This window comes from Arvicanthis niloticus, chromosome 30, assembly GCF_011762505.2.
Source record: "Arvicanthis niloticus isolate mArvNil1 chromosome 30, mArvNil1.pat.X, whole genome shotgun sequence".
Lineage (NCBI taxonomy): Eukaryota > Metazoa > Chordata > Mammalia > Rodentia > Muridae > Arvicanthis > Arvicanthis niloticus.
In genome coordinates, this window is record NC_133438.1 from 10173165 (window position 1) to 10199965 (window position 26801).

At 33.9% G+C, this 26801-nt stretch overlaps 1 protein-coding gene across 1 annotated transcript; it reads left to right on the forward strand.

The window, feature by feature from the left end:
- The first annotated feature begins 658 nt into the window (after positions 1–658).
- Positions 659–26575, forward strand: LOC143440612 (vomeronasal type-2 receptor 116-like). Its single transcript, XM_076927412.1, has 6 exons — positions 659–870; positions 7243–7537; positions 8207–9013; positions 10076–10291; positions 11944–12067; positions 25638–26575. The coding sequence occupies exons 1-6, from the start codon at positions 659–661 to the stop codon at positions 26573–26575; spliced, it is 2592 nt and encodes an 863-aa protein (XP_076783527.1).
- Positions 26576–26801: the final 226 nt, after the last annotated feature.

The following is a 26801-nucleotide window of genomic DNA, read 5'->3' on the forward strand; positions in this document are numbered from 1 at the left end:
TAAAATAAAACAAGAAGGCCATTCATTTTCCTAGAATGAGGAAAAAAGTTAGTTTTTCTTGTGTATGTTGACCTAATATTGGTATGTTTTTTCACATTCACCATAGAAGTAAATGTCTTAGACTTGAAAAGACTATAGTCCAAGGGTACATACATTTACAGATTTTAATTTTTGAAAGTATACATTTTAGTAATTATACTTATAGTTCATTCTTTTTGGCCATTTGTTTATTCATCTAGTTGGTTTCCTCTGATGTAATCCTTGGGCATTATCCTAAGCTGTTTTCATATGAAAAGTTTACTGCTTCATCTTTTTAGCCAATTCATCCCAAGAGAACATCAAGTCTGACCTCTTGCTACCTGAAATCTTGGATGAAATCATAGTGCCTTTGGCTATTAAAAAAAAGTCCACAAACATATTTTTCGGTGTGTTTTTTCACCTGAATCAATGGCCTCCGGTGCAAGTGCAGAGCAGCACAAGGGAACAAATAGTTTCAAAATTCCCAATGGCAAGGGAGAGGCGATAGAAAATAAACTTAGAATCATTATTTTGACTACCTTACTCAACAATTTTTCAAATATACATTTTGACAAAAAACATAAACTATATATACTGGATACTGTGTGATCTGAATCAAGCAGACACATGTATTAATAGGATGTTCTCTTGGATCTTCATCCCCTTGCTTCTGCAGTTTCCCAACATTGTCTTCACCTTTAACTTGAATATGTGCTATTACATAATTACCGAAGATTTTCACCATGAAGGAGATGTGAGGATTGGTGCATTTTTCCCCATTCATACATACTACACCGCCAATAAAATTAAAAATTCCTATCTACTATACTATTATGAGGATTACTACCTACAGTAAGTACGACTATTAATTTTTAAAGTTCTGAATTATTATGGCTTATGAGGTGTAAACACTAAAATTTATATGCTACTTGAGTTATTGGCTGTGACAATTTCTTTGTTAGAGATTCTAAAATCTCTTTACTATTTGTATTTTGTATTCTTTTCTTGTCTAAGGTGGGAAATAACAAATAATATTTGTCTTTTTTTCTATTTTAGTCACCTCATTTGATTGCTAAGTTATCCTTCTACCAAACATGTAATGCCACCAGGTCTGACTATTTTAATGTAATAATTTCAGAGGAACCATGTTTTAATTTCAGCATGATTTTGGTATTCAGGGCATTTTTGAAGTCCTCCTATACTTGTTTGATATTAGGTGTTGTCACTGAATGCAAGAAATCTTGAATGTTCATTGTGATACTTGAGTGAAGAAACTATCTGTTGCATGACACTGGTTTCAGACTTAGAGTTTCACTATTAGAAGCTGTGAGTACTTACGTGCTCTATAGGTGTGCCAGCTATCTCATGTTTTTATATACATACTTGTTGGGTTATTTATTTTCTTTATTCTTGTATAGCTTCCCCATGTTTACCTGTTTTCTCCATATGTTTACAGAATTTGTTCAATTTTTTATGGTTATGTTCACAATGACACAGTGACTGTAAGAGTGTCAATTTTGACTTTCATAGCTTGAGTCCAATATACATGATTAATAGTGTCAGATAGTTCTTTCTAAATTCAAGAGAAATATTCATGTATGTTTCTAAATAAAGGTAATATGATATTTAACCCAATCAGATCTCCATATCTTATGCGCACCTTCTTGTATTTGTATGGCTCCAATAAGTAAGACTCTGATGTAGAGTGGTAATACATGTAAATCCCTGTGAGCACGTGAGAAAATATTTTGAGACTCAAAAAATGGAAATGACAAAAGAAGAATGAAGGGAATTATGCTTAGTGTGACAATATTATGTGTTTGTAAAGATCTTGGTAGAAAGACTGTTGAGGAGGAAAAATGTTGACTTCTCAAATGTCATTAGACATATTGTTTCTAGAACAGATTTTATTGAAATTTGAAACATAGCAAAGGTTGCTATCAAATTTTGTAATTTACATAAAATATTTCATGGTAGATTTAAGTTCTCAGTGGATCTTAGGTTATCTCAAATAAAAATCACAAAATTCTCTCATATGCCTAGCAAACAGGATAACTTTTCATGTTGGGTGTGACCTCTTCTACTTTGTCATTGACACTCCATATAATGCCACTTTGCCTCTGGCCTTTACTCTCAGCAATTCAGGCTACATTATGCATTAGTAGGTGCTTCTCTTTATATATTTCAGGATTAAGATCATTACTACTAAAATCTATTCTTTCAGTTACATGAGCATTTAGTGCCTAGCTTCTTTATTATAGACAAGATAATTGTGTCCTGGCCCAAAAAAGTTAAAGTTATTATAAAGTCAGAAAGGAAAACAAATGAAGTTCATGATAGAAATACAATGATGCATTATTAAGATTTACATGTAAGATGTTATAATATGCATTAAGCATATATTTTCCATATAGTATAGACCACAGGGAAGCATATACACCAAAAAGCTGAGAAACTATTTTTATTATTCTCACGTAATCTTTTATTTACCTATTTGTAAATTTGTATACATTTTAAAGAGATGGTATTTTTATGTCTTCATTTTTATTCGTTATGTGTTTTGTGTGCTTAAATATATTTCTTGTAATTATCAAGTTTATAAAAAATTACTGGGCCCTCATAGTCTCCTATATTAGCACTTATATGGTGTTCTTTTCTAGATGGATCTTTCTTTTAGTCTATCACAACAGATAGGAGCCAAGTGTGTTCTTATTTCACAGAGTGTTGAAGAAAAGCATGTATAGTTCCTGATCTTTATGTAATAACTCTAAAAGAAAAGTAGTGTGTTCCATTGTCATCTTCATGGTAAAAATCTTTTCAAATTTGTCATCACACACATTATTTGCATGTCTGCACATGTTTTGAAGCATCTCACACTAGCTGGAGAAAGGAAAACTATAGGAATAATTTTGACATTCCATAATGAGAATGCTGAAATTAAATTCTGAGCACATTATATCTCTCAAAACAAGCAGCAGGCATGTGCAATGGCTAAGCCATTTTAGTGGCCAGTATGTTAAATCTTTTAGAACCTAACCTTAAATTTTCTCTAGGTATGCAGGTGAATTATTTTTCTTTGCATCAATCAAAATATGTGTTTGAAATAATATTAAAAGTAGAATATATGTATATATATGTTGTTTTTTCATAGCTTGATAACATTGATGTATCAGAAGAATAAATTATAAACTTCTTAACAGTTTGTATTTAATAGATATTTATTTTGCAATAATTATAAAACCCTATGAGCAGTTTTTCATATTAAAGGACAAAAATGGTGCCTGGAACATTATTCTGAAATATTTTACATTGTTATGTATTTTAAACATATTTGATATTTTATATTCATTTTTAGAGTACATATATTTTCTATTTGATTAAGGTTTATCAATATTATTTCAATAGTAATTATAAAATTTTTATTGTAATTTGGATAAGCAGAATTGTTTAAGTATAAACATATACATTAAATAGCAGTAGCTACACTAGTTTCAGGAATGGAAAAACTAAAAAAATTCCATTGCCCATTTTCTGGAATATTTTTCACTTAGATAATTCCATTCTTGGTTCTTTTCATCATGTCTTCCATTAAGTATATTAGTAGTGAATACGGCTCTACTCCTAACTATATTTAGATTCTGAAATTTCCTTATATTTGATATTTTTCTTTCCTTGAATTTCAAATATGTGCTTTGTAGTACACAAAGGTAGACTGGATCTTGATTGTTCTCCAACTTTTTTTACCCTTTTTTCATTTAATTTGAGAAGTCCTCCTTTTGTGTCTGTCTCACTTGTTTTAGGCACCATTGGCCTTCATACATTTCCAGTTTGTGCTTTTCTTTGGCACTTAGGTTTTGTTGAGCTCAGTGTATGTTATAAGAAAATATATTATCTGCAGAGGAATATTCTAGGAAAGACATAAATAAAAACACAAGGTTCTTATTAGATATGAACCAATGTTTCTGGTAGAATAGTTTTTGATAAAGTCTCAGTGAAGTAAGTTGATGGTTGTTATTTGTCAGAACAGCAGAACATTATCATTCATCTCAAATTGTCACTTATAAAGATAAATATGTGCACCCAACTACAACATTTACATTTAGTAATGATTCAAACCTTTTTAGATTGGGTCACTTCAAAAACCTTTCTGATCTCTGAATCTATACAAAGCTAAGTAATAATTTATTTTTATTTAAATCAAGTAAATAGTGATATTTTCTCTGAATTTTGTGAAATTTATAGGTGTAGAAAACATATGCAACTCATTTCTCAGATTGATGACAGTTGACAGGGATTTGTCTGCATTTCTGCAATATTATTTTTTACAATATTATGAATTCTTATCCATTAAAATGTCCATTTTCTGAGCATTCAAGATATTTTTTTTAAATTCTGAACTAAATTTACCAATTACCTAACAGGTTCACTTGGCCGAAAACCACAATAATTATATCCATTCAAAATCATGTAAGTACTTCATATAAATTAGTCAAAATGAATTTTGATCTAATCTACGCGATTCCAGATCTAAATTGTCTGGAGTAAGGAATGACACATAAACAGTATGGGGTATTTTTGTTCAAAATACTGCTGTGTGTTTTATTGGATGTGACAAACAGTATTGATAATAATTTCCTTTTTCTTTGAGTCTATCTTTGAATGCTCTCTAGGACCTAAGACTCTTTCTGTGATGCTGTGAGTTGTTCTAATTTATTTCAATCTAAACTCCTCACCATGTGAAATCATGTGTCTGAACTCTGATCTTGCTTACCCAAGCACCATGGCTTTTATCATTGTCAACTCCATTTGCTGTAAGCAGTTCCTCAAGTTGATAATCAACTTTCACTTTGTATTTTATTAATAAATTCTACTGAAATTTTGTTCAGTTTAAAAAAATCTTTACAGTCTGTATGATTTTACTTGTGTATATATCTTCAGCACTGACAATTTCATAGAGGATAACCAACTGGTTTGCTCTTTCCTGTAGAAGAATTTTACACCTTGCACAGGTGATTTCACAGCAGTCATTAGTTACCTAGTGTTTGTCATTTCTGTTTGTGTGTATGTGTTTAATTTTGAGTCCAACTGGGCAATTAATAAAAAATTATTCCATAGACTTAAGAAAGAGGAAGGACATGAGTAATATTTTGCATACAATAAAGGGAAGGAGAAATGAAGCAATTATATATTATAATGAAGCAATGTTATAATCTCAACAAAATAAATTATAAAACTCTTTTTACTTTTAAAATATATTTTCTGTAACAATGTGTTTTCAAAATCAGGTATTCAAAAGAGAGTGATCATATTTTGTGATTAAAATTTCCCCATGTCATTGCCTTGTGATAGGTGATTTTTGAATTCTCCAAATTTTCTTGGTATGAAATACATAATGCTAATTGTTATCTGTCATGTAATCACAAGTAATTACATGTATGCATTTGTCAAATTTATATATTTATATATCTATATATCCATATGTCTATGTATCCACATATCCATATATCTATATACCTATATATCTATATATAGCTTTACAATTACATCTGCATACATTTTAATATATAGTATTAATATTTGAGGAAATGTCATATTTTTATAGTATTCTCAATTTAACATTTGCTTTATTAATTATTTTTCAGTGGAAAAAACTTTATTTGATTTTTATCTGTCTATTTTTTAGTATGTTCACTAATTTTTTTGATAATTTCTCTTTTGGTATCAAATAACACTATTTATTAACTAATAATAACTATCAAATACAAAATGAAATTATTTTCAAAACACATACACACATTCAAACATAATTACAAGTAATCTCAAACATTTACAAATAGGTAGCATAAGCAATGAACCTATATGACAACTGCATTTTATATTACCTTCCTTTTTATATATTAATATCTCTTTTCCTTCAACTCATATTACTGTTACCATTAAGAGTTATTTTTCTTTTTTGTGCATGAATTATTGTGAATATGTGATAGTTTTGCACTGGTACACAAAGAGAGAAGAAGAGGTATTGAATTCTCTGGAGCTGTAATTTTTGAATAGCTGTCTAATATGATTTCTGGGAAACAAACTTGGGTTCTTTGGAAAAAAATCTTTAGTTGCTGACCTAGTACTCCTCCCTTTTCTCATGTTTTCATGCAAATTTGAACTGTAATATGTTTATATTTAGAAGCAATTTGGGATATTGATTATTTGTGAAATCTTCCGTGTACTCCTATATACACCCTCCCTGTCCTGATCTATGTAGCTGACCTCCTGTAAATTAAGTGCTCTTTCCACTTTGTTTTGACCAAGTGTGCTTGATGGTGGGGAAGTCTTTATTCCATTTATTCACCAGACACAATCAGATGCATAGAGTTCAAGACTTGCTTGGTATAAAGGGCATGTCCATGGGAAGCCATAGTCAAATATTCAATCTTCTTCTAATTGAACCATGCAGTTGTGCACTCACTAAGTCAATTAAATACACAAAATAAATAAAAATGGGAAGCAATCAGTAAAGAGTTTGATAAACGAGAACTAAGTTTGAAATTTATTGTCTTTTACATTTATACTTATTTACCTCCTTATACCTGAACACAGAGAACACATATGAACAAAAGTAATATATACAAACTTCAGAAGCACACAGAAAGATACAAATGCAACAGGCTTGCTTATACATTATTTTTGATCATATCAATTCAGAGGCAGATGCAGGATTTGTTCTTGAACAAATTGAACAAGTTGAATGCCAGTATGTTATACACTGGCAATTTCATGCTGCCACACTAAAAAAATAATAATATCAGAGAAATAACAGGACCCACATATAGAATGAATTAACCTTGGAATATTATTTAATTATGATGTTGTTTCTAAAAACTTATACGTTTGATAAGAAGAGTAGCCTTTCATAATAGAAGAACATGTAAGTCCAAGATCCAGATATCAGCAGATCTGGTATTAGAAGAAACTGATGCCTGATTTGTAGACAGAATTTTTACTGCACTGATATATAAAAGATAAATAACACGTGTTTGGGGGTAAACTAAACTAACTTGTTGAATCCTAATACATGTACCCAATATAGTTCTATACATTCAAGGTACAGAAATTAGAAAATATGTCTTATAGGAACAAAATAAAGTATAAAACATTACTTCACTAAATATGAAGACATATATGGTCTATGTAATATTCCTCTTGTTTATTTTTATGTCATTTACACAGATATAATTTTAAGAACTACCAGTTTGTTCTGGCTCTGTTATTTGCCATTGAAGAGATTAATGCTAACCCCAATATTTTGCCAAACATAACTCTTGGATTTGATTTCTACAATGTCCGATTCACAGAGAAAGATACTCTTATGATTGCATGTAGTTGGCTCACAGCTCACAAGCGGGGAAAGGTTTTACCTAATTACAACTGTGAAGAGAAAAAATTTTCTGCTGCCCTTACAGGAACATCCTGGACAACATCTGCTTACATTGGTACACTGCTGCAACTCTTTAAGTTCCCACAGGTGAGAAAATGTGCATACAGGGACTTGAAATTGTGTCTCCTAGCAGGAGCTAGATGATGAGAGAGAAAGAGAGAGGGGGGCCAGACACGGAGGCAGATGTTCACATGTCTCCGCCAGTCAAAGTTAGTTGATATACTTGGTTGGGAATTAGGTTATACTTCTGATTGATATTGAGCATTACCAAATTTATAAAGCCATTGGTTAACATTAAAAAATTATATAAAAGCAAAAAGGAGAAGGGGTTATGGGATAGGGGTTTTCTAGTGAGGGGAAATGGGGAAAGGGGATGGCATCTGAAATGTAAATAAAATATCCAATAAAAAAAAATAACCTCCCAAAAAAGAAATTGGGTCTCCTTTGTTGATATTATAGGTGTCTCAAAACTGAAACAAGAATGATTGAATTATGCAATCATCAAATCCAACACCCAGATTCTTAGTGATCAATCCATACTTTTCCTGCTTGCTGGTAAAAGAAAGATGAAGTGAATGAAACTATGTAGGTTCTTGAAAATATCTGGCATAGTATGATTTTCTGTACATTTATATAATTGGAATTTACCTTTAAAACTGGAATAAACCTACCTGTTCCCCTATTGTCATTGTATGTTTCAGCACTAAAATTGTGTTTGATGTTAATATTCTTCCATTTCTTTCAAATTTGGTTTAGCTTTCTATTGGACCTTATGATCCTGTCTTGAGTGACCGAAGTCAGTATTCTTCTCTCTACCAGATGGGCACCAAGGACACATCTCTTTCACATGGCATTGTATCTTTGATGCTTCATTTTAGGTGGTCCTGGGTTGGTCTTCTCCTCCCAGATGATCACAAAGGGAATAAACTTTTATCAGATTTCAGAGATGAGATGGAGAAAGAAAGAATCTGTATAGCATTTGTGAAAATGATCCCAGCCACTAGGACTTCATATTTTAACAAACAATGGGAAAATATGGATGAGATTCAGGAATCATCAACAAATGTGATAATTATTTATGGTGACATTGATTCTTTACAAGGACTAATGCGAAATATTGGGCAAAGTTTACTGACATGGAAAGTCTGGATCATGAATTTTGAACAGGATGTTACTGATCATGCTGATTATTTCATGTTAGACTTATTCCATGGGAGTCTCATTTTTACACAACATTATGGAGAAAGTTTTGAGTTTACCAAGTTTATTCAAACAGTTAATCCCTACAAATACCCAGAAGATATTTATCTTCCTAAATTGTGGCATTTGTTCTTTAATTGTTCATTTTCTGAAATTGATTGTAAGCTTTTGGACAACTGTCAACCCAATGCTTCTTTGAATATATTACCGAGGCACATATTTGATGTTTCCATGAGTATAGAGAGCTATAATATATACAATGCTGTTTATGCTGTAGCTCACAGTCTCCATGAGATTACTCTTAAGAAAATACAAATGCAACCATATGAAAATGGAGAAGGGATGGTGTTCTTTCCCTGGCAGGTAATAAGCTTTCCATTGTATTATAATATCAGCACTGTGACATATAAGAATTTGCAAAGACACTAACATAGGTATTGTAAAATTCAGTATATAATATTCAAAACCACAGTAGTATTTGTGTTTCTAAACTTTCATGAAAGTCAAGGCAGTCTCAATTTTATGATGCAGAGAAATGTATGATACCAGAAGGAAATGTGTTTAGTCAACATCAAGATCATGTGACCAATAGCTCCCTGTAGAGATATTTCCCATTAAACTAGGTTGGTCATTCTGATAAGCTCTTAGAAACAGTGATCACGAGAGTGTTCACGTAATTGGGTTTAATGCCTTGCTTGTTCTTCGACTATTTGTGTTTATTGCTTTGCTTGTTCTTTGACAGTTTGTATCTATTGTATTGCTAGACCGTCAACCTAGAACTGACCTTAATACATGCATGTAATTAAAATAGTTTAAAAGCAAAAAAGGAGGAGGATGTATAGGGGGACTCTAGGGAGGGGAAATGGGGAAAGAGGATGACATCTGCATTGTAAATAAATAAAATACTCAATAAAGATTAAAAATTAAAACAAACAAAACAACAACAAATAATAAAGAAATCAATACTTTCCCAATGTATTTCTTACAACAGAAATAAAAAAAGTGCATATTTAAGGGAAAGAAAACTAGTGTTTTGTTGTTGTTGTTGTTGTTTTTGTTTTACTTAAGTGATCCCTTTTAATTACCATTTAGATACCAGTACCCTCATTTTAGATACTGGAATATCTCTGAAGACCTTCTGAAAGCAAATAGGTCTGGTTTGCCTTAAAAAATTAAAGATTTGAATGAGTAAGCAGTCATGTATTTGTTACCTAAGGCCTGTTCAAAGTTTTCTCTTGAAGCTCAATGATCTTTCAGAAGAATCGTATCTCATTTACCCAGGAATTTATATACTCAACATTACTGGAAGCTTAATTAATGTTGAGTTTTATATCAGTGATTAAAAACAATTAGAGAGTTCACGTAGCATAGATTCTCTTCTATGTCTTAGACACAGTGTAATATAAAGTCATGAATCTGTTTCAGCTTAACTCTTTCCTGAGAAAATTTCATGTGAGGGACAACATGGGTTTAGATTGGAGACTGAAAATAAATGAAGAATATGACATTCTGAACCTTTGGAATTTCCCGAAGGGTCTTGGACTAAAGATAAAAATAGGAACCTATTCTGCAAATGCTCACAATGATCAAGAGTTGACTTTATCTGAGCAGATGATACAATGGCCAGAAACATTTTCAGAGGTGGGGTACATTTTCTGATATAATGAAGCTTGTTGCCTAATGCATAGATCATCAATATCTTAATACCAGTATAAAATACCACAGAAATATTACTCATATAGTGTGTTTTCCTCTTCCTTGATTCAGAACAATAGCAATATTTAATGTATATATGTCACCCAGAATTAACTCATATAAGGGTTAGTTTTTCTCAAGATGGAACAAATTTAGGACACATAAGAAAAAATTGCCCTGTGCAAAATTTCTCATGGGTAGTTTCTGAAAATCTGTCATTTGTGTTTAACACATGAAGCAATCTAAAATCTTTCTTTTGTGGCTGTCATCAAATAGAATGACTAAAAGTGACTTATATACATTATGACCCTGGAGGTATGAGAGTCTACCATGGTTGGCAAGAATAGAGAAAGAGGTAGTCCTAGATACAAGACAAAGACCAGAAAAACATTTTTTCCAACAGATATTTTTAGTAAGTAACATGAGAAAACTGGACCTGAGGCAAGGATTATAGTGTTTCAATCCCGACCCCATGTAATACTTTCAACAAGAAATATCAATGTTTTTCCTATATATTTTATAGCTGAAATTTTAAAAAGTGCATATTTAAGGGAAACAATGATAGTGTTTTTTAACTGAAATGATACATTTTTATTACCCTTTAGACATTTCTTTACCACTCAGACATTTCTTTCCCCTTCAGTACCCTCATTTAGACACTAGGTTTCTGAAGATATTCTGTAAGAAAATAGGTCTTAGTTGAACATGTCATATATTTGAACAAGTCAGTAGTTATTGATTTATCATGTTGAGCATCTTTTAAAGTTTAATAACTCCACAAATACTATAATCAACAGAGAGACAGTCAGTTCTTGAGCGTTCAATACTTTCCATTCAAAATGCTAAGTAATTCTGTCACCACATATTAACTGTTAGTCTGTATTCAACAGGTTCATTGTTACTGAAGTTTTGATCCATGATCTGTTATTCATTGATTTTTTAGTTCACTGGAAAAGGAGAATTGTAATGTGTGAACAAGTTTAAGCTACTTGTCTGGCTGCTGTAAATAAACACATAAATGAAATAACTTAAGAAAATTTTGAGAAGGCAGTAAAATATCTTTGCAAATGCATTATTTTGACATGTATGAGGTTTTGTACGGCATTTTATCCTTTGCCAGGAAAAATCAATGAATGCTGAAGCTCTATTCTATCTCCTTTACATTGTTCAGAGACAGCAACCTATAAATAGTAACAAATTTTAATGTAAGTGGCCCTTTTCACCTTAGCTAAATTTATCTAAATTCCTTCAAAGAAATTGATACATATATGCTTCCATGATCATTCTAAAGTCTGTCAAGGTGACAGTTCAGATTCACAATCATGGTGGAAGTAAACCTACAAAACCCAGGAGTTAGTAATTACTAAGTCATTATCAGTCTAGAGAGACCCCGTGTCCTTCATGTTCTAGGTGACCCACTTTTCTCAAAAATGTTTCTGACTTATTAAGATTCTCATTTCTCAATACTGCTAAAATCCTCTGAGAAATAATTAAATATGTTTACCTTTTGAAGGGTATAACCATGACAAATACTTTCTGTGTTTTCAAGAATTCTTGAAAATTGGTGTCATAGCAGATAATCTTTTTATTCTACTCAGATCCCAAAGTCTGTGTGCAGTGAGAGTTGTGGGCCAGGATACAGGAAGGTCACCTTGGAGGGTCAGGCTGTCTGCTGTTACAATTGCACACCTTGTGCAGAAAATGAGATTTCCAATGAGACAGGTAAATGAAGATTTAACAGAAACCTTCCCCATTTCTCCACATAATTTCACAATAAAAAATGGTCTTAATAGAATTCAGAGATAAATAAATTTCCTCCCTTTGTGCAGGAACTTAAATGCAATAATTCTTCACCATCCTTGATATAAATCTGTTACTCACTGCCAATACTGATATTGGCAGAAATATTTTCTCTTGCACTCAACAGTGTTTTATTTTACTGTACTATTTAGCAAATATGAGTGAACTATCAAACATTTATATATTTTACACTGTACTTCAATTGTTTTTAAGCTTCATGTAATGTTCAGACCTGTTTTTACCTTAATTGGGATTATTCAGAGCTAATTTTTAAAAAAATTATCCAAGGGTAAATTTTAATAAAAATAAAAAGGAATATATATAGCTTTATAAAATAATGGATGCAAGGCTACCAATATTGAGAATTCATAGTCTTCTTAACATGGTATAGTACAAATTTTTTGGTTTTTTATTGGTATTTTCTTTATTTACATTTCAAATGTTATCCCCTTTCCTGGCTCCCCACATCCAGAAACACCCTATCCCATCCCTCTATCTTTGCTTTTATGAGAATGTTCCCCCACCCACCCACTCCTATCTCACCCCCCTTGAGTTCCTCTACTTTGGGGCATAGAGCCATCACAGGACCAAGGGCCTCTCCTCCCATTGATGCCAGACAAGTCCATCCTCCACTGCACAGGCAACTTGTGCCATGGGTTCCTCCATGTGTACTCTTTGGTTGATGGTTCAGTCCCTGGGAGCTCTGAGTGGTGGTCAGGCTGGTTTATATTGTTGTTCTTCTTATGGAGTTGGGAACCTCATTAGTTCCTCCAGTCCTTTCTCTAACTGTTCCATTGGGGACCCTGTGCTTAGTCCAATAGTATGCTGCGGGCATTTACCCCTGTATTTGTCAGGTTCTGGCAGAGCCTCCCAGGAGATAGCTATATCAGGTTCCTCTGACACGCACTTCCTGGAATCCACAACAGTGTCTGGATTTGGTAACCATTTATGGGATTTTTGAAGGGAATTTTTTTTCTTAGTTAGTTTTTTAATAAATTGGTACAAGCCGGGCAGTGGTGGCGCACGCCTTTAATCCCAGCACTTGGGAGGCAGAAGCAGGTGAATTTCTGAGTTCAAGGCCAACCTGGTCTACAGAGTGAGTTTCAGGACAGCCAGGGCTATAAAGAGAAACCCTGTCTCAAAAAAACACAAAAAAAGAAATATATAAGTACAAAGTATTTTGATGGTATTCACACATACCATTCTTCACATATTTATTTTCCTATTCTCTTTTTTTCCCATAGTTTTGCATTTTTATTTTTCATTTTTATTTTTTATTTACATTTTATTTACATTTCAGATGCCATCCCCTTTCCCCATTTCCCTTCTCTAGAAAACCCCTATCCCATGCCTCCTTTTCCTTTTTTGCTTTTATACATTTTTTTAAAAATGTTAATCAAAGGCTTTATACATTTGGTAATGCTCGATCAGAAGTGTAACCCAATACCCAACCTAGATATATAAACTATCTTTGACTGGTGGAGACCTGTGAACATCTGCCTCCATGCCCCCCCTCTTTTTCTCTCTCATCACCTAGCTTCTTCTCTCCTTCATCTTCTCCTCTCCTTACTCCATCTCTTCCTCTCGGTACTCCTTCCCCCTTAGCTCCTCCTACCTATTACCCTTCCTGTTAAAATAAAACTTTTTTCTCAAAATACAATTAGAGCATACTTATTCCTAATTGTACCAGTGAGGTACAAGATAGTCCTAATTCCCAGTCCATCATTTTGTTGACTAACCAGAACCTCTGTTATCTCTCCTAACTAAAACACTTAGTTTTGAACCTGGCTTTTTTCTTGGCTTTAGAATCACTGGCAGCTGAAAACCATCCACTCAGATCTTTTCTCTCAAAGTAAATAGCCAGGATTGGCTATGAGACTATAGGTCTTCAACCCCATCAGAAATCCAGAATGACTGAGTTAACTTAAATTATGGGAAGCACTAAACATAGCTTCTAAAACTTAGCCAAATTATAGAGACTGCTGAACACCTGGAAAGCCCCTATACTACCAAATGTTGGAGCATCAAATCTTCAGCCTTCTGGCCCAGAATCATCTGACAGACCTTAGTGATGCAGAATTATTAAGAGCTGATTATTCTGTCTAGGCAGATACAATCAGTCGACTATTCTACAAGTGTGTCCTTTTCTGGACAGTAATTTGTCTGTAGATGGAAAGAGGCAATTCTTGCCTAGTGGCTGTCACCGCACAACTGGAGTATCTCCAAGGATGCTCAGTTTCTTCTTAGAATCCACGACAGGAAGCTGTCAGGAGCAGACAGGTCTCTAATCAAAATGAATATTAATATATAAATATTTGTAACATCAATTCTGTGGATTTCTGACATTTTAAAAACCAACTATCCATGTAAGGTAACCTGGACTGTTGTCTGTTAACTCCTCTCAGCTATTTCTAAATAAAATTCGGAAAACAGCCTAACATTAAACTCAAAGCAATAAATATGCTCTAGTCCCATACCTCATAGGCTAACCGTCCCAAATCAGTTAAAAAAGTTAAACAAGAACTGGGTCTAAGCCTTGTATTTTTAAATGTGTTATACAGGCACAATGCACATGCAAGTATCAATATTCATCTCACTTTTATATCAATAAGAAGCTCATACCAATGAAAACCATAACTTTGAAATAAAAGTAAATTTTGTACCATTTAAGAAATTATAGCTTCATCTTGATATTAATTATACAGATTTCTACCAATAGGTTATGGCTATGCAGTAAATCCTAGCTAGTCCTCCCTGTTCCAACAAAACCAGTACTTTTCCCTAGAAAGACAGACTAATATTAACCACCTTAGTCGCCAAGCCCAGGAATAGGGGCGCTGACTCTTCTTTAACTTCTTCAAGCTGATTAAAGGCATTGAGATATTAGAAGAGGGGTGGGAGGGAAGAGTAAATTGATAAGCTTCTGACACTGTGTCTTCACTGCATCCAGATTGAATTCCAGGACATCAGAGGTTTGGGCAGGTCTTCTCAGTATACTTGATGAATAGATACACCAAGGCTGTGTATTCTGCAATATACAATTCTCAGAACAAGTTTTATTATGAAGAAAAAAAAATTTTCCTAGAGGGTTGACATTTTTTTAAAGAAGTTGGTTCTAACAACTTTTCTTTTTTTTTCCTTTTTAAAATTGGTTTTAATATTTACATTTCAAATTTTATCCCCTTATCCCATTCCCCCCACCACCCAGGAACCCCTTATCCCATCCCCCCCTTGTGCTTCTATGAGGGTGTGATTTTCCAGTTTCTATGATACTGTTTCATTAACATAAACTGCCTCCTAAATTTCTAAATCCTCCCCTTTGTGTTATTAAATCTCCTATTTTTCTTTCTTTTTTCTCCCCTTTTCCCCCTTTTTTTCATCTCTCCTTTTTAAATTGGGTATTATATTTACCTTTCAGATTTTATCCCCTTACCACACTTCCTCCCACCACCCAGAAACCTCCTATCCCATCCTCCCTCCTCATGCTTCCATGAGGCAGTGCCTGCACCTACCCCCTCACTACCCCCTTCCTATCTTCACATCCCCCCCACCCACTCTGTGTTCATTTGTTATGGGACCAAGAAACTCCTCTCCCCCCTTTGCCCAACAAGGCCGTCCTACCCTGCATATACTGCTGGAGTCATGGGTCCCTCCCTATGTGCTCTTCGACTGGTGGTTTAGACCCTGGGGGGGCTCTGGTTGGTTGGTATTGTTGCTTTCCTCCTGGGGTCACAAACCCTTTCTGCTCTTTCAGTCTTCTCTCTAACTTCTCCATTTGGAAACCCTTGATCATATCAGTGGTTAGCTGTGAGCATTGTCCTCTGAATGTGTTAGTCCTTGGCAGACTTCTAAGTAGACAACTATATCATATTCTTGACAGCATGCACTTCCAGGATTCCACATCTCTGTCTACCTTAGGTGACTGTACATGGGATGAATACCCAGGTAGAATGGTCTCCTGATGGCCCCTCCTTCAGTTTCTGTCCCATGTTTTGTTTCTATATTTGCTCCCTTGAGTATTTTTGTTACTCTTTCTAAGTAGAACTGAGGCATTCCCTCTTGTTCTTCCTTATTCTTCATGAGCTTCATGTGGTCTGTGGGTTGAGTTTTCGCTATTCCAAGCTTTTGGGCTAACATCCACTTAACAGTGAATAAATACCATGTGTGTTCTTTTGTGATTGGGTTAACTCGCTCAGGATGATAATTTCTAGATCCATCCATTTACCTAAAAATTTCTCGAATTCATTATTTTTAATAGCTGAGTAATACTCCATTGTGTAGATGTACCACATTTTTGTATCCATTCCTCTGTTGAGGGACATCTTGGTTCTTTCCAGCTACTGGCTATTATAAATAAGGCTGCTATGAACATAGTGGAGCATATGTCCTTATTATATGTTGGAGCATCTTCTAGGTATATGCCCAGGAGTGCTATAGCTAGATCCTCAGGTAATGCTATGTCCAGTTTTCTGAGAACCACCAGACTGATTTCCAGAGTCGTTGTACGAGCTTGCAATCCCACCAACAATGGAGGAGTGTTCTTCTTTCTCGACATCCTCACCAATATCTATTATTACCTGAGTTTTTTTTTTTTTTATTTTAGCCATTCTGACTGGTGTGAGGTGTATCTCAGCTTTGTTTTGATTTGCATTTCACTGATGACTAAGGATGTTGAGCATTTCTTAAGGTGCTTCTCAGCCATTCAAGTTTCCTCTGTTAACAATTCTTTGTTTACCTCTGTACCCCATTTTTAATAGGGTTATATGATTGTCTGGAGTATAGTTTCTTGAGTTCTCTGCATATCTTGGATATTAGCCCTCTATCGGATGTAGGATTGGTTAAGATCTTTTCCCAATTTGTTGGTTGCTGTTTTGTCTTATTGACAATGTTCTTTGCCTTACAGAAGCTTTGCAATTTTATGAGGTCCCATTTGTCAATTCTTGATCTTCGAGCATAAGCCATTGGTGTTCTGTTAAGGACCTTTTCCCTCGTGCATAGGTATTCAAGGGTCTTTCCCATGTTCTCTTCTCTTAGTTTCAGTGTATCTGGTTTTAAGTGAAGGACTTTTATCCACTTGGATTTGAGCTTTGTACAAGGAAATATGAATGGATTGATTTGCATCCTTCTACAGTTGACCTCCAGTTGAACCAGCACCATTTGCTGAAAATGCTGTCCTTTTTCACTGGATGATTTTAGCTCCTTTGTCAAAGATCAAGTGACCATAGGTTTGTGGGTTCATTCTGGATCTTCAATTCTATTGGATTGATCTTCCTGCCTGTCTTTGTACCAATACCATGCAGTTTTTATTACTATTGCCCTGTAGTATAGTTTGAGGTCAGGGATGGTAATGCCCCCAGAAGTTCTTTTGTTGTTGAGAATACTTCTCCCTATCCTGGGTTTTTGGTTGTTCCAAATAAATTTGCAAATTGCTCTTTCTATCTCTATGAAGAATTGATTTGGAATTTTGATGGGGATTGCATTGAATCTATAGATTGCTTTTGGCAAGATGGGCATTTTTACTAAATTAACCCTGCCAATCCAGGAGCATGGGAGATCTTTCCATCTTCTGAGATCTTCTTCTATTTCTTTCTTCAGAGACTTGAAGTTCTTGTCATATAGATCTTTCACTTGCTTGGTTAGATTCACTACATGATATTTTATATTATTTTTAACTATTGTGAAGGGTGGCATTTCCCTAATTTCTTTCTCAGCATGTTTATCTTTTGAGTATAGGAAGGTTACTGATTTGTTTGAGTTGATTTTATATCCAGCCACTTTTCTGAAGTTGTTTATCAGGTTTAGGATTTCTCTGGTGGAAGTTTTAGGGTCACTTAAGTATACTATCATATCATCTGCAAATAGTGAAATTTTGACTTCTTTCTTTCCTATTTATATCCCTTTGACTTCCTTTTGTTGTCTAATTGCTCTAGCTAGGACTTCCAGTATTATATTAAATAAGAAAGGTGAGAGTGGGCAGCCTTGTCTAGTCCCTGATCTTAGTGGGATTGCTTCAAGTTTCTCTCCATTTAGTTTGATGTTGGCTACTGGCTTGCTGTATATTGCTTTTACTATGTTTAGGTATGGACCTTGAATTCCTAATCTTTCCAAGACTTTTAACATGAAGGGATGTTGAATTTTGTCAAATGATTTCTCAGCATCTAGTGAGATGATCATGTGGTTTTTTCTTTGAGTTTATTTATGTAGTGCATTACATTGATAGATTTCTGAATATTGAACCATCCCTGCATTCCTGGGATAAAGCTTACTTGATCATGATGAATGATTGCTTTGATGTGTTGTTGGATTCAGTTTGCGAGAATTTTATTGAGTATTTCTGCATCCATATTCATAAGAGAGATTGGTCTGTAGTTCTCTTTCTTTGTTGGGACTTTGTGAGGCTTAGGTATGAGCGTAATTGTAGCTTCATAGAATGAATTGGGTATTGTTCCTTCTGTTTCTATTCTGTGAATAGTTTGAAGAAAATTGGTATTAGGTCTTCCTGGAAGGTCTGATAGAATTCTGCACTAAAACCATCTGGCCCCAGACTTTTTTTGGTGGGGAGATTTTTAATGACTGCTTCTATTTCTTTAGGAGTTATGGGACTGTTTAGATGGTTTATCTGCTTCTCATTTAACTTTGGTACCTGGTATCTAGGTAGAAAATTGTCCATTTCATCCACATTTTCCAATTTTGTTGAGTATAGGCCTTTGTAGTAGGATCTGATGATTTTTTAAATTTCTTCTGTTTCTGTTGTTATGTCTCCCTTTTCAGTTCTGATTTTATTAATTTGAGTACTATCTCTGCGCCCTTTGGTTAGTCTGGCTAAGGGTTTGTCTATCTTGTTGATTTTCTCAAAGAACCAGCTCCTGGTTTTGTTGATATTTTGTATAGTTCTTTTTGTTTCAACCTGGTTGATTTCAGCCCTGAGTTTGATTATTTCCTGCCGTTTACTCCTCTTGGGTATATTAGCTTCTTTTTGTTCTAATGCTTTCAGGTGTGCTGTCAGGTTATTAATGTATGCTCTTTCCATTTTCTTTTTGTGGACACTTAGAGGTATGATTTTTCCTCTTAGTACCGCTTTCATGGAGTCCCACAAATTTTGATATGATGTGTCCTCATTTTCATTTAAATCTAAAAAAGTCTTTAATTTCTTTCTTTATTTCTTCCTTGACCAAGTTATCATTGAGTAGAACATTGTTTTTATGTATGTGGGTGCCCTTGCATTTGGAGCATAAATGTTCAGAATTGCAAGTTCCTCTTGGTACATTTTTCCTTTGATGAATATGCAATGTCCTTCTTTATCTTTTTTGATTACTTTTGGTTGAAAAATGACTTTATTTGATATCAGAATCTCTACTCCAGCTTGTTCCCTGGGGCCATTTGCTTGGAAGATTGTTTTCCAACCTTTTACTCTGAGGTGGTGTCTTTCTTTTTTACAAAGGTGGGTTTCCTGTATGCAACAATATGTTGGATCCTGTTTATGTATCCAATCTGATAATCTATGTCTTTTTATTGGAGAATTGAGTCCATTGATATTAAGAGATATTAAGGAAAAAGGAACGTTGTTTCCTGTTATTTTTGTTATTGGCAGTGGAGTTGTTTGTATAGCTATCTTCTTTTAGGGTTGTTGGAAAATTACTTTCTTGCTTTTTCTAGGTTGTAGTTTCCTTCCTTATGTTGGAGTTTTCCACCAATTATCCTTTGAAGTGCTGGATTTGTGGCAAGATATTGTGTAAATTTGGATTTGTCATGGAATATTTTGTTTTCTCCATCAATGTTGATTGAGAGTTTTGCTGGGTATAGTAGTCTGGGCTGGCATTTGTGTTCTCTTAGGGCCTGTATGATATCGGTCCAGGATCTTCTGGCTTTTATAGTCTCTGGTGAGAAATCTGGTGTAATTCTTATAGGTCTGCCTTTATATGTTACTTTGCCTTTTTCCCTTACTGCTTTTAGTATCTTCTCTTTGTTTTGTATATTTGATGTTTTGATTATTAAGTTATGGGAGGCATTTCTTTTTTGGTCTAGTCTATTTGGGGTTCTGTAGGCTTCTTGTATATTTAAGGACATCTCTTTCTTTAGGTTAGGGAAGTTTTCCTCTATAATTTTGAAGATATTTACTGGCCCTTTAAGTTTGGAATCTTCACCTTCATCTATACCTATTAACCTTAGGTTTGATCTTCTCATTGTGTCCTGGATTTCCTGGATGTTTTGTGTTAGGAGCTTTATACATTTTACATTTTCTTTGACCATTATGTCTATGTTTTCCATGGTATCTTCTGCCCATGAAATTCTCTCTTCTATCTCTGTATTCTGTTGGTGATGCTTGCATCTATGACTCCTGCTCTTTTTCCTAGGTTTTCTATCTCTAGGGTAGTCTCCCTTTGAGATTTCTTTCTTATTTCTACTTCTATTTTTAGATTCTGGGAGGTTTTGTATAATTCCTTCACCTGTTTGGTTGTGTTTTCTTGCATTTCTTTAAGGACTTCTACCTGTTTACCTGTATTCTCCTCAAATTCTTTGAGAGTGTTGTTTATGTCCTTTTTAAAGCCCTTCATCATCATCATGAGAAGTGATTTTAATTCTGAGTCCTGCTTTATTGGTGTCATGTGGTGTCAGGACTTGCTATGGTGGGAGAACTGGATTCTGGTGATGCCAAGTAACTTTGGTTTCTGTTTTTTACAGTCTTATGTTTGCCTTTCACCATTTGATTAGCTTTAGTTCTACCTTCTCTCACTGGTTCTGACTGGGGACTGTCTTTCCAGTTATCTTGCTTATGTTAGAACTCCTCAGGGTCCAGATGTCTCTGTGATCCTGTGATCCTGAGCTCCAGCTGCTCTGAGTGCAGTGTCCTCTAGGATGTCTCAGGGTAAGGTGACTGCTGCTCTGGGTTCTGTGGCTCCTCTAGGATGACTCTGGGTACGGTGTCCCCTGCTCTGAGGTTGGTGGCCTCTCTAGGATTTCTCAGGATATGGTTTTTACCAGGGTGCAGACCCACTGGGTGTCTGCCTCTCTGAGGACACTGACTGCTCTGGGCTGACTCAGGATGCAGTTTCCACAAGGGTACAGACCTGCTGGGTGCCCGCTCCTGCCACTGTCTCCCTGAGGGCACTGGGCTTCCAGGGATGGCTCAGGATACAATCTCCCCAAGGGGGCAGACCCTTCTGGGTGTGTCTATTTTCCTATTCTCTAACCACCCACATCTGTGTAATTAACATATCTAATACAGTGTATGATGGTTATCTATTCTTGGGTGTATGCATATTACTTGATGTTTGTCAATCAACCAGGAGCAACACTCTGGAAAATAAAATTGCCTCCACTCCAACAGCTATCACCTTCTAAGTTCTTTTTCCTTTGTGCGTATCTTCAATCCAACCAACACACTGTATGGTAGAAGTATATATATTTATATATATGTCATATATAAATATATTATATATTATAGATATATTATATATAATATAATACATATAATATATCATATAATATATAATATATAATATTATATATATATAACATGTATATGAATGAAAGAGAGAAGTAGAGAGCATAATACTATTATGGACATAAATTAAGAAAGCCAGTATTATATCAGATCCAATGTAATTGCTGATTGGTTGCTTCCATGATTCTTATTATGATGGAAATTTTCTAAGCCACTATAATTATAAATGAACACCCGAATTAAATACTTTTTAAAAGGTAGACTTCATTATGAGTGTTTACAGCAATGGGACAACAACTATTGTTGCTTTTAGAAATGAGCTTCTGTCATATAAATTAGAGTCATAGATGTGAAGTACATACACACATGATACACATATATGAGAGACAGAATAATTTCACATTCATCAAATAAGAAAACAAATATTTTATCTGTTATTCAAAACAGGGTAGATTTTCAATTAATCACTACTTTAAAGAAGCTTAACTGGATTGAAATGGAATCATGAATCTCAGAGTGAACTTTATAATATTGTACTATAAATATATAATAAAAGGAAGTAGAAATATATTTTTATTATCAGATAAATTTAAATAAATGTGAATTAATGAAGTTTATCAGGAACTTTCAATGTGGTAAAGAGTAATGTATCATAGGAGTACATAGAAATCTGAATTCATGAACTGTAAAAAAATATTTGGATGATTAGAATGACTTCTATCAGCCATATTCTCTTCTAATCCTACTTTGTAAAACTTTCTTATGTTACCATTCTGAATCTTTTAATAGCTTGATTCAACTAAGTAAAAATTGGTCACATCAAAGAGATTTTTCTTATTTTTGAATGATTCACTGTTGTGATTGTTGTTGCATTACTTTATTTTTTAAATGAATGTCTGTTATTAATTTAATGTTGGCTATTTTATAGGTGGGAAAATTATTAATGATGATTTTAGACAAGTAACTGTAAACATTAACTATATACACATTTCCCTTTCTCAATCATTTTCAGATTTCTGAAATTTAGTGGTCTTTTTATGGCAATACTGGCATGAGAATATACTAGAATTAAGATGTCAAAATACATAAATATAGCCATATAAAAGGCAGGGGCATGAGACAAACTTAGGTCCACGAATGCATTCAAAAGCCAATAAATAGATTGTTTCTTTATTTAAAACAAAGACTATGAGACTTTTATAAGGATATTTATTTATTTATATTCTATAGGCAGAATTTATTTCACATATATAAAATTCTTTGGAGCTGCAGGGCATGAATTTGGATGTCATTTTCTGCTTTAAAGATATTGTTATTCAACTCTAGTAGTTTTAATATCCATTGCTGTTATTCATGGACATTTTCTCTTAAATTTTGTCTTTTTTTAAAAAAAAAAACAGCAGTTATAATAAGCCAGGGGAAATGTATGTTGTTTCATGATCCCTTTTAAAGGCCATATCTTCTGTTTTCTATATCATCATGACCTACTACAGGAATTCAGTTTAGAACCCTTCAGTATTTCTTAATATTACATGGCTGATAATCAAGTCTTTATCCCATTATGAACATTGTGAAAAGTTTAAGGGTCAAACAATATCCAAGACATTATGAAAGGTAAATCACATGTTTATATTGAATATCTTCATTATTTCTATAGTTTGTTTTTTATACTAAAAATATTAGGTTGTTAAATTCCAAACACATCATCTAACTTGCCTGAAGGTAGATATCTTAAATTTAAACACAAAGCACTTATCTACTCCATCATTCCTAGTATTAAATCACTTTGGATAAAATATCTAATAAATGAATACCCTAGAGGTTGTGGCTTACTTACATCAAATTCTATCTTATTTTTATACTGGACAGGAGACTGGAAGTTTGTATTTTTATTTCATGTACTTTTGCTGTCCACTATAATTAAAACATTATATTTCCTTAAATTGTAGATTTACTTTTATATTGACCACCTCCATGTAAGAGAAACAATATTTGCAATTATAATTTCAATTAGGTGTATTTCACCTGTAATGTAATGTCTGCAATGTCACCTGTAATGTCTGTAATGTAGAGTTATAGAGCTCAAATGAATAATATCTCAACATAGAAGAATATTTAATGTTCACATTGATGGCATCGTCCATAAAAGCAAAAAAGAATTATTTTCAATTTTTCTGTACCTGGTTAAGTTGAATCTATATTTGTATTAATACTTTTTTCTAAATAATTTATAATATATGTTAAACATATTCATGTCCCACAACCTTATCAGAACCACAATTTTCTCAATATTTACCTAACTTCTTTGTGTCCTTAAAATTTACTTTACTCTAATTTGTTCTACCCAAATACTCTTGAATATGAGACCTGCACTATAGCTTGTTCTACATTCTAGTGGTGACAGTCTTAAAAATCAGTAATTTCTACTCTCATATCAGAAAAGGAATTAAAATATCTACTCTGATAATGATGTGAGTTCATGTTAATCTCTCTGTGATGATCATCAGTCAGATCCAATTTTTCACAAAGTGTGAACTTCCTGTTAAAATAATGACTTCATATATACAGCTATAATGATGCACTTTATATCTCTGTTTCTTTAAAATAATCTGAGGCCTCTGAATTGTATAAAGTTTCTACATTCTCCGCTATAAAATTTATCTTTTATTATTATGAATCATATTCTTAAGTTATCTGCCAAATGAAATCTCTCCATATTTGTATGTACATATGGGTGGATGGGTATGTGGGTTGATGAATGGATACATGTATATAGTCATTCCCCTTTGTCACAAAGTATGTTTGGTAGTGTACCCTTTGACACATAATTGTCATTTACTTGCCAAGACAAAATCCAACTGTATTTCTATGTAATAAGCACAATTTACTAACGACTGCTGCTCAATATATTGCTAATAACTTCAAATTTGAAAATATTCCTGATTAAAAGTTGGAAAATAAGGTATTATTTTCAAATTAGAGGGCTACAAGTTCAATATTATTAATGATATAAAATTAAAAATATGATGATTACTTATAATTTTAAGAAATATCTGGATGTGTTGATAATGAGAAACATAACTAAGGGTGTGCATATGTTGTGTTAAACATAGTATTTACAAGATTTTAAGAATAGAGTGTCATAAAGATGTTTTGCAAAATGTTTTAAAACTTCTAATTTGCTATGTGAAAACTGAAAATTGCCACCATTTGTTACTCATGCAAAAATTTCACTGGGAAATTTTTTGAGCCTTTAGTAATATAATTGGGTTTATTCAATAACTCTAGCAGAGAATTAACAAAATACAAAGAATTTTAAAGAGATAAGTAAATTTAGGATTTCAATATGAAAACAGCAGTATCTGAAAATTATTGCAAAAAACATTCTACCTCCTTTATAGATTTCACAGGTCAAATTCACAGTTTATAATGGTAGTATATATGAAGATTTCTGGGCCAAGGTAGATTTGTGCAGTGAATCTTAATATTCTACTAACTTCTGACAAGATGCACTAGTTTCATAAATGGTAAAGAAAATGTGTAACTAAAGAAAGTAAAGGTAAAAGGTTAGTTCAATTTAAAACAATATAAAGAAGATAAATTGTGGGATAAACTCCTGGTATTTCATGGTTATCTGAAGAGAGACATTACTTTTTGGTTAGGAGTGTAGACCCTGAAAGTCTACCTATATTCCAACACAAGCTATCCCAACCATATCTATACTGGCAGCACTGAATAAAGTATAAAATATAAAAACTAGTATTATACAGTACATAAAGTTTGCAGTGAAAACTGAGGGATGAGAAGGAGTACAATAGTAGAAAAAACAGATAGAATGGATAAAAACCTGTTATATATAAACACAAAAACTAAAAGACATATATAAGGAAAAACATGGTCTGTATGTATTTCTAAAATCGTTCACAACAGTGGACATAATACATCATTTCTGAGAGAAGAAGGGCAGGTGACTTCTGTATAAGTCCAGTTAGCATGTAGAAAGTAATGTCTCAGCATGAACTCATTATCGCCATCCTCTCTGACCAGATGCAGATAAGTGTATGAAGTGTCCAGAAAGCTATTATGCAAATCTAAAGAAGAATCACTGCCTTCAGAAAGATCACAGCTTTCTGGCCTATGAAGACCCCTTGGGAATTGCTCTCACCAGTGTAGCCCTGTGCTTCTCTGCACTTACATGCATTGTTATTGGAGTCTTTGTAAAACACAGACACACTCCCATTGTCAAGGCCAATAATCGAGCTCTCAGTTACACTCTGCTAATCACACTCATCTTCTGTTTCCTCTGCTCTTTGAACTTCATTGGCCAGCCCAACACAGCCACCTGCATTTTGCAGCAGATCACGTTTGGAGTAGCATTCACTGTGGCTCTAGCCACTGTGTTGGCCAAAGCTATTACTGTGGTCATTGCCTTCAAGGCCACCTTTCCAGGGAGAATGGTAAGGTGGCTAATGGTATCAAGGGCTCCAAATTACATCATTCCTATCTGTACCCTGATACAACTTGTTCTTTGTGGAATCTGGATGGCAACATCTCCTCCATTCTTGGACCAAGATGTTCATACAGAACATGAGCATATCATCCTTTTGTGCAACAAGGGCTCAGCTGTTGCTTTCCACTCACTCCTGGGATACCTCTGCTTCTTGGCACTTGGAAGTTACACCATGGCCTTCTTGTCTAGAAATCTCCCTGATACATTCAATGAATCAAAATTTCTGTCATTCAGCATGCTTGTGTTCTTCTGTGTCTGGATCACCTTCCTTCCTGTCTACCACAGCACTAAGGGAAAACTCATGGTGGCTACGGAAGTCTTCTCTATTTTGGCTTCCAGTGCAGCACTCCTTGGCCTTATATTTTCCCCCAAGTGTTACATTATCTTGATGAGACCAGACAAAAACTCATTTCATCATATTAGGAAAAAAACACATTCTAAAAGAATTAAACTTCACAAAACAGTTCAACAATAATTTTAGCTTCTATAATAACTTTGTAGAAGGTCTGGATTTATGCCCTAAAGAATTTGTTTTTTTTTTAAATTTTTTTATTAGATATTTTATTTACACTTCAGATGGCATCCCCTTTCCCCATTCTCCCCAACCCCCCCTTAGGAAACCCCTATTCCAAGCCCCCTTTTCCTTTTTGCATTTATACATTTTTAAAAAATAATGTTAATCATAGGCTTTATAAGTTTGG

Bases quoted from the DNA above. Each gene is read 5' to 3' on its own strand.
- LOC143440612 (XM_076927412.1), top strand. From the start codon at position 659: ATGTTCTCTTGGATCTTCATCCCCTTGCTTCTGCAGTTTCCCAACATT. The intron at 10,292-11,943 runs GTGGGGTACATT...TATTCTACTCAG, and splicing joins GGCCAGAAACATTTTCAGAG to ATCCCAAAGTCTGTGTGCAG. The intron at 12,068-25,637 runs GTAAATGAAGAT...CTCTCTGACCAG, and splicing joins TGAGATTTCCAATGAGACAG to ATGCAGATAAGTGTATGAAG.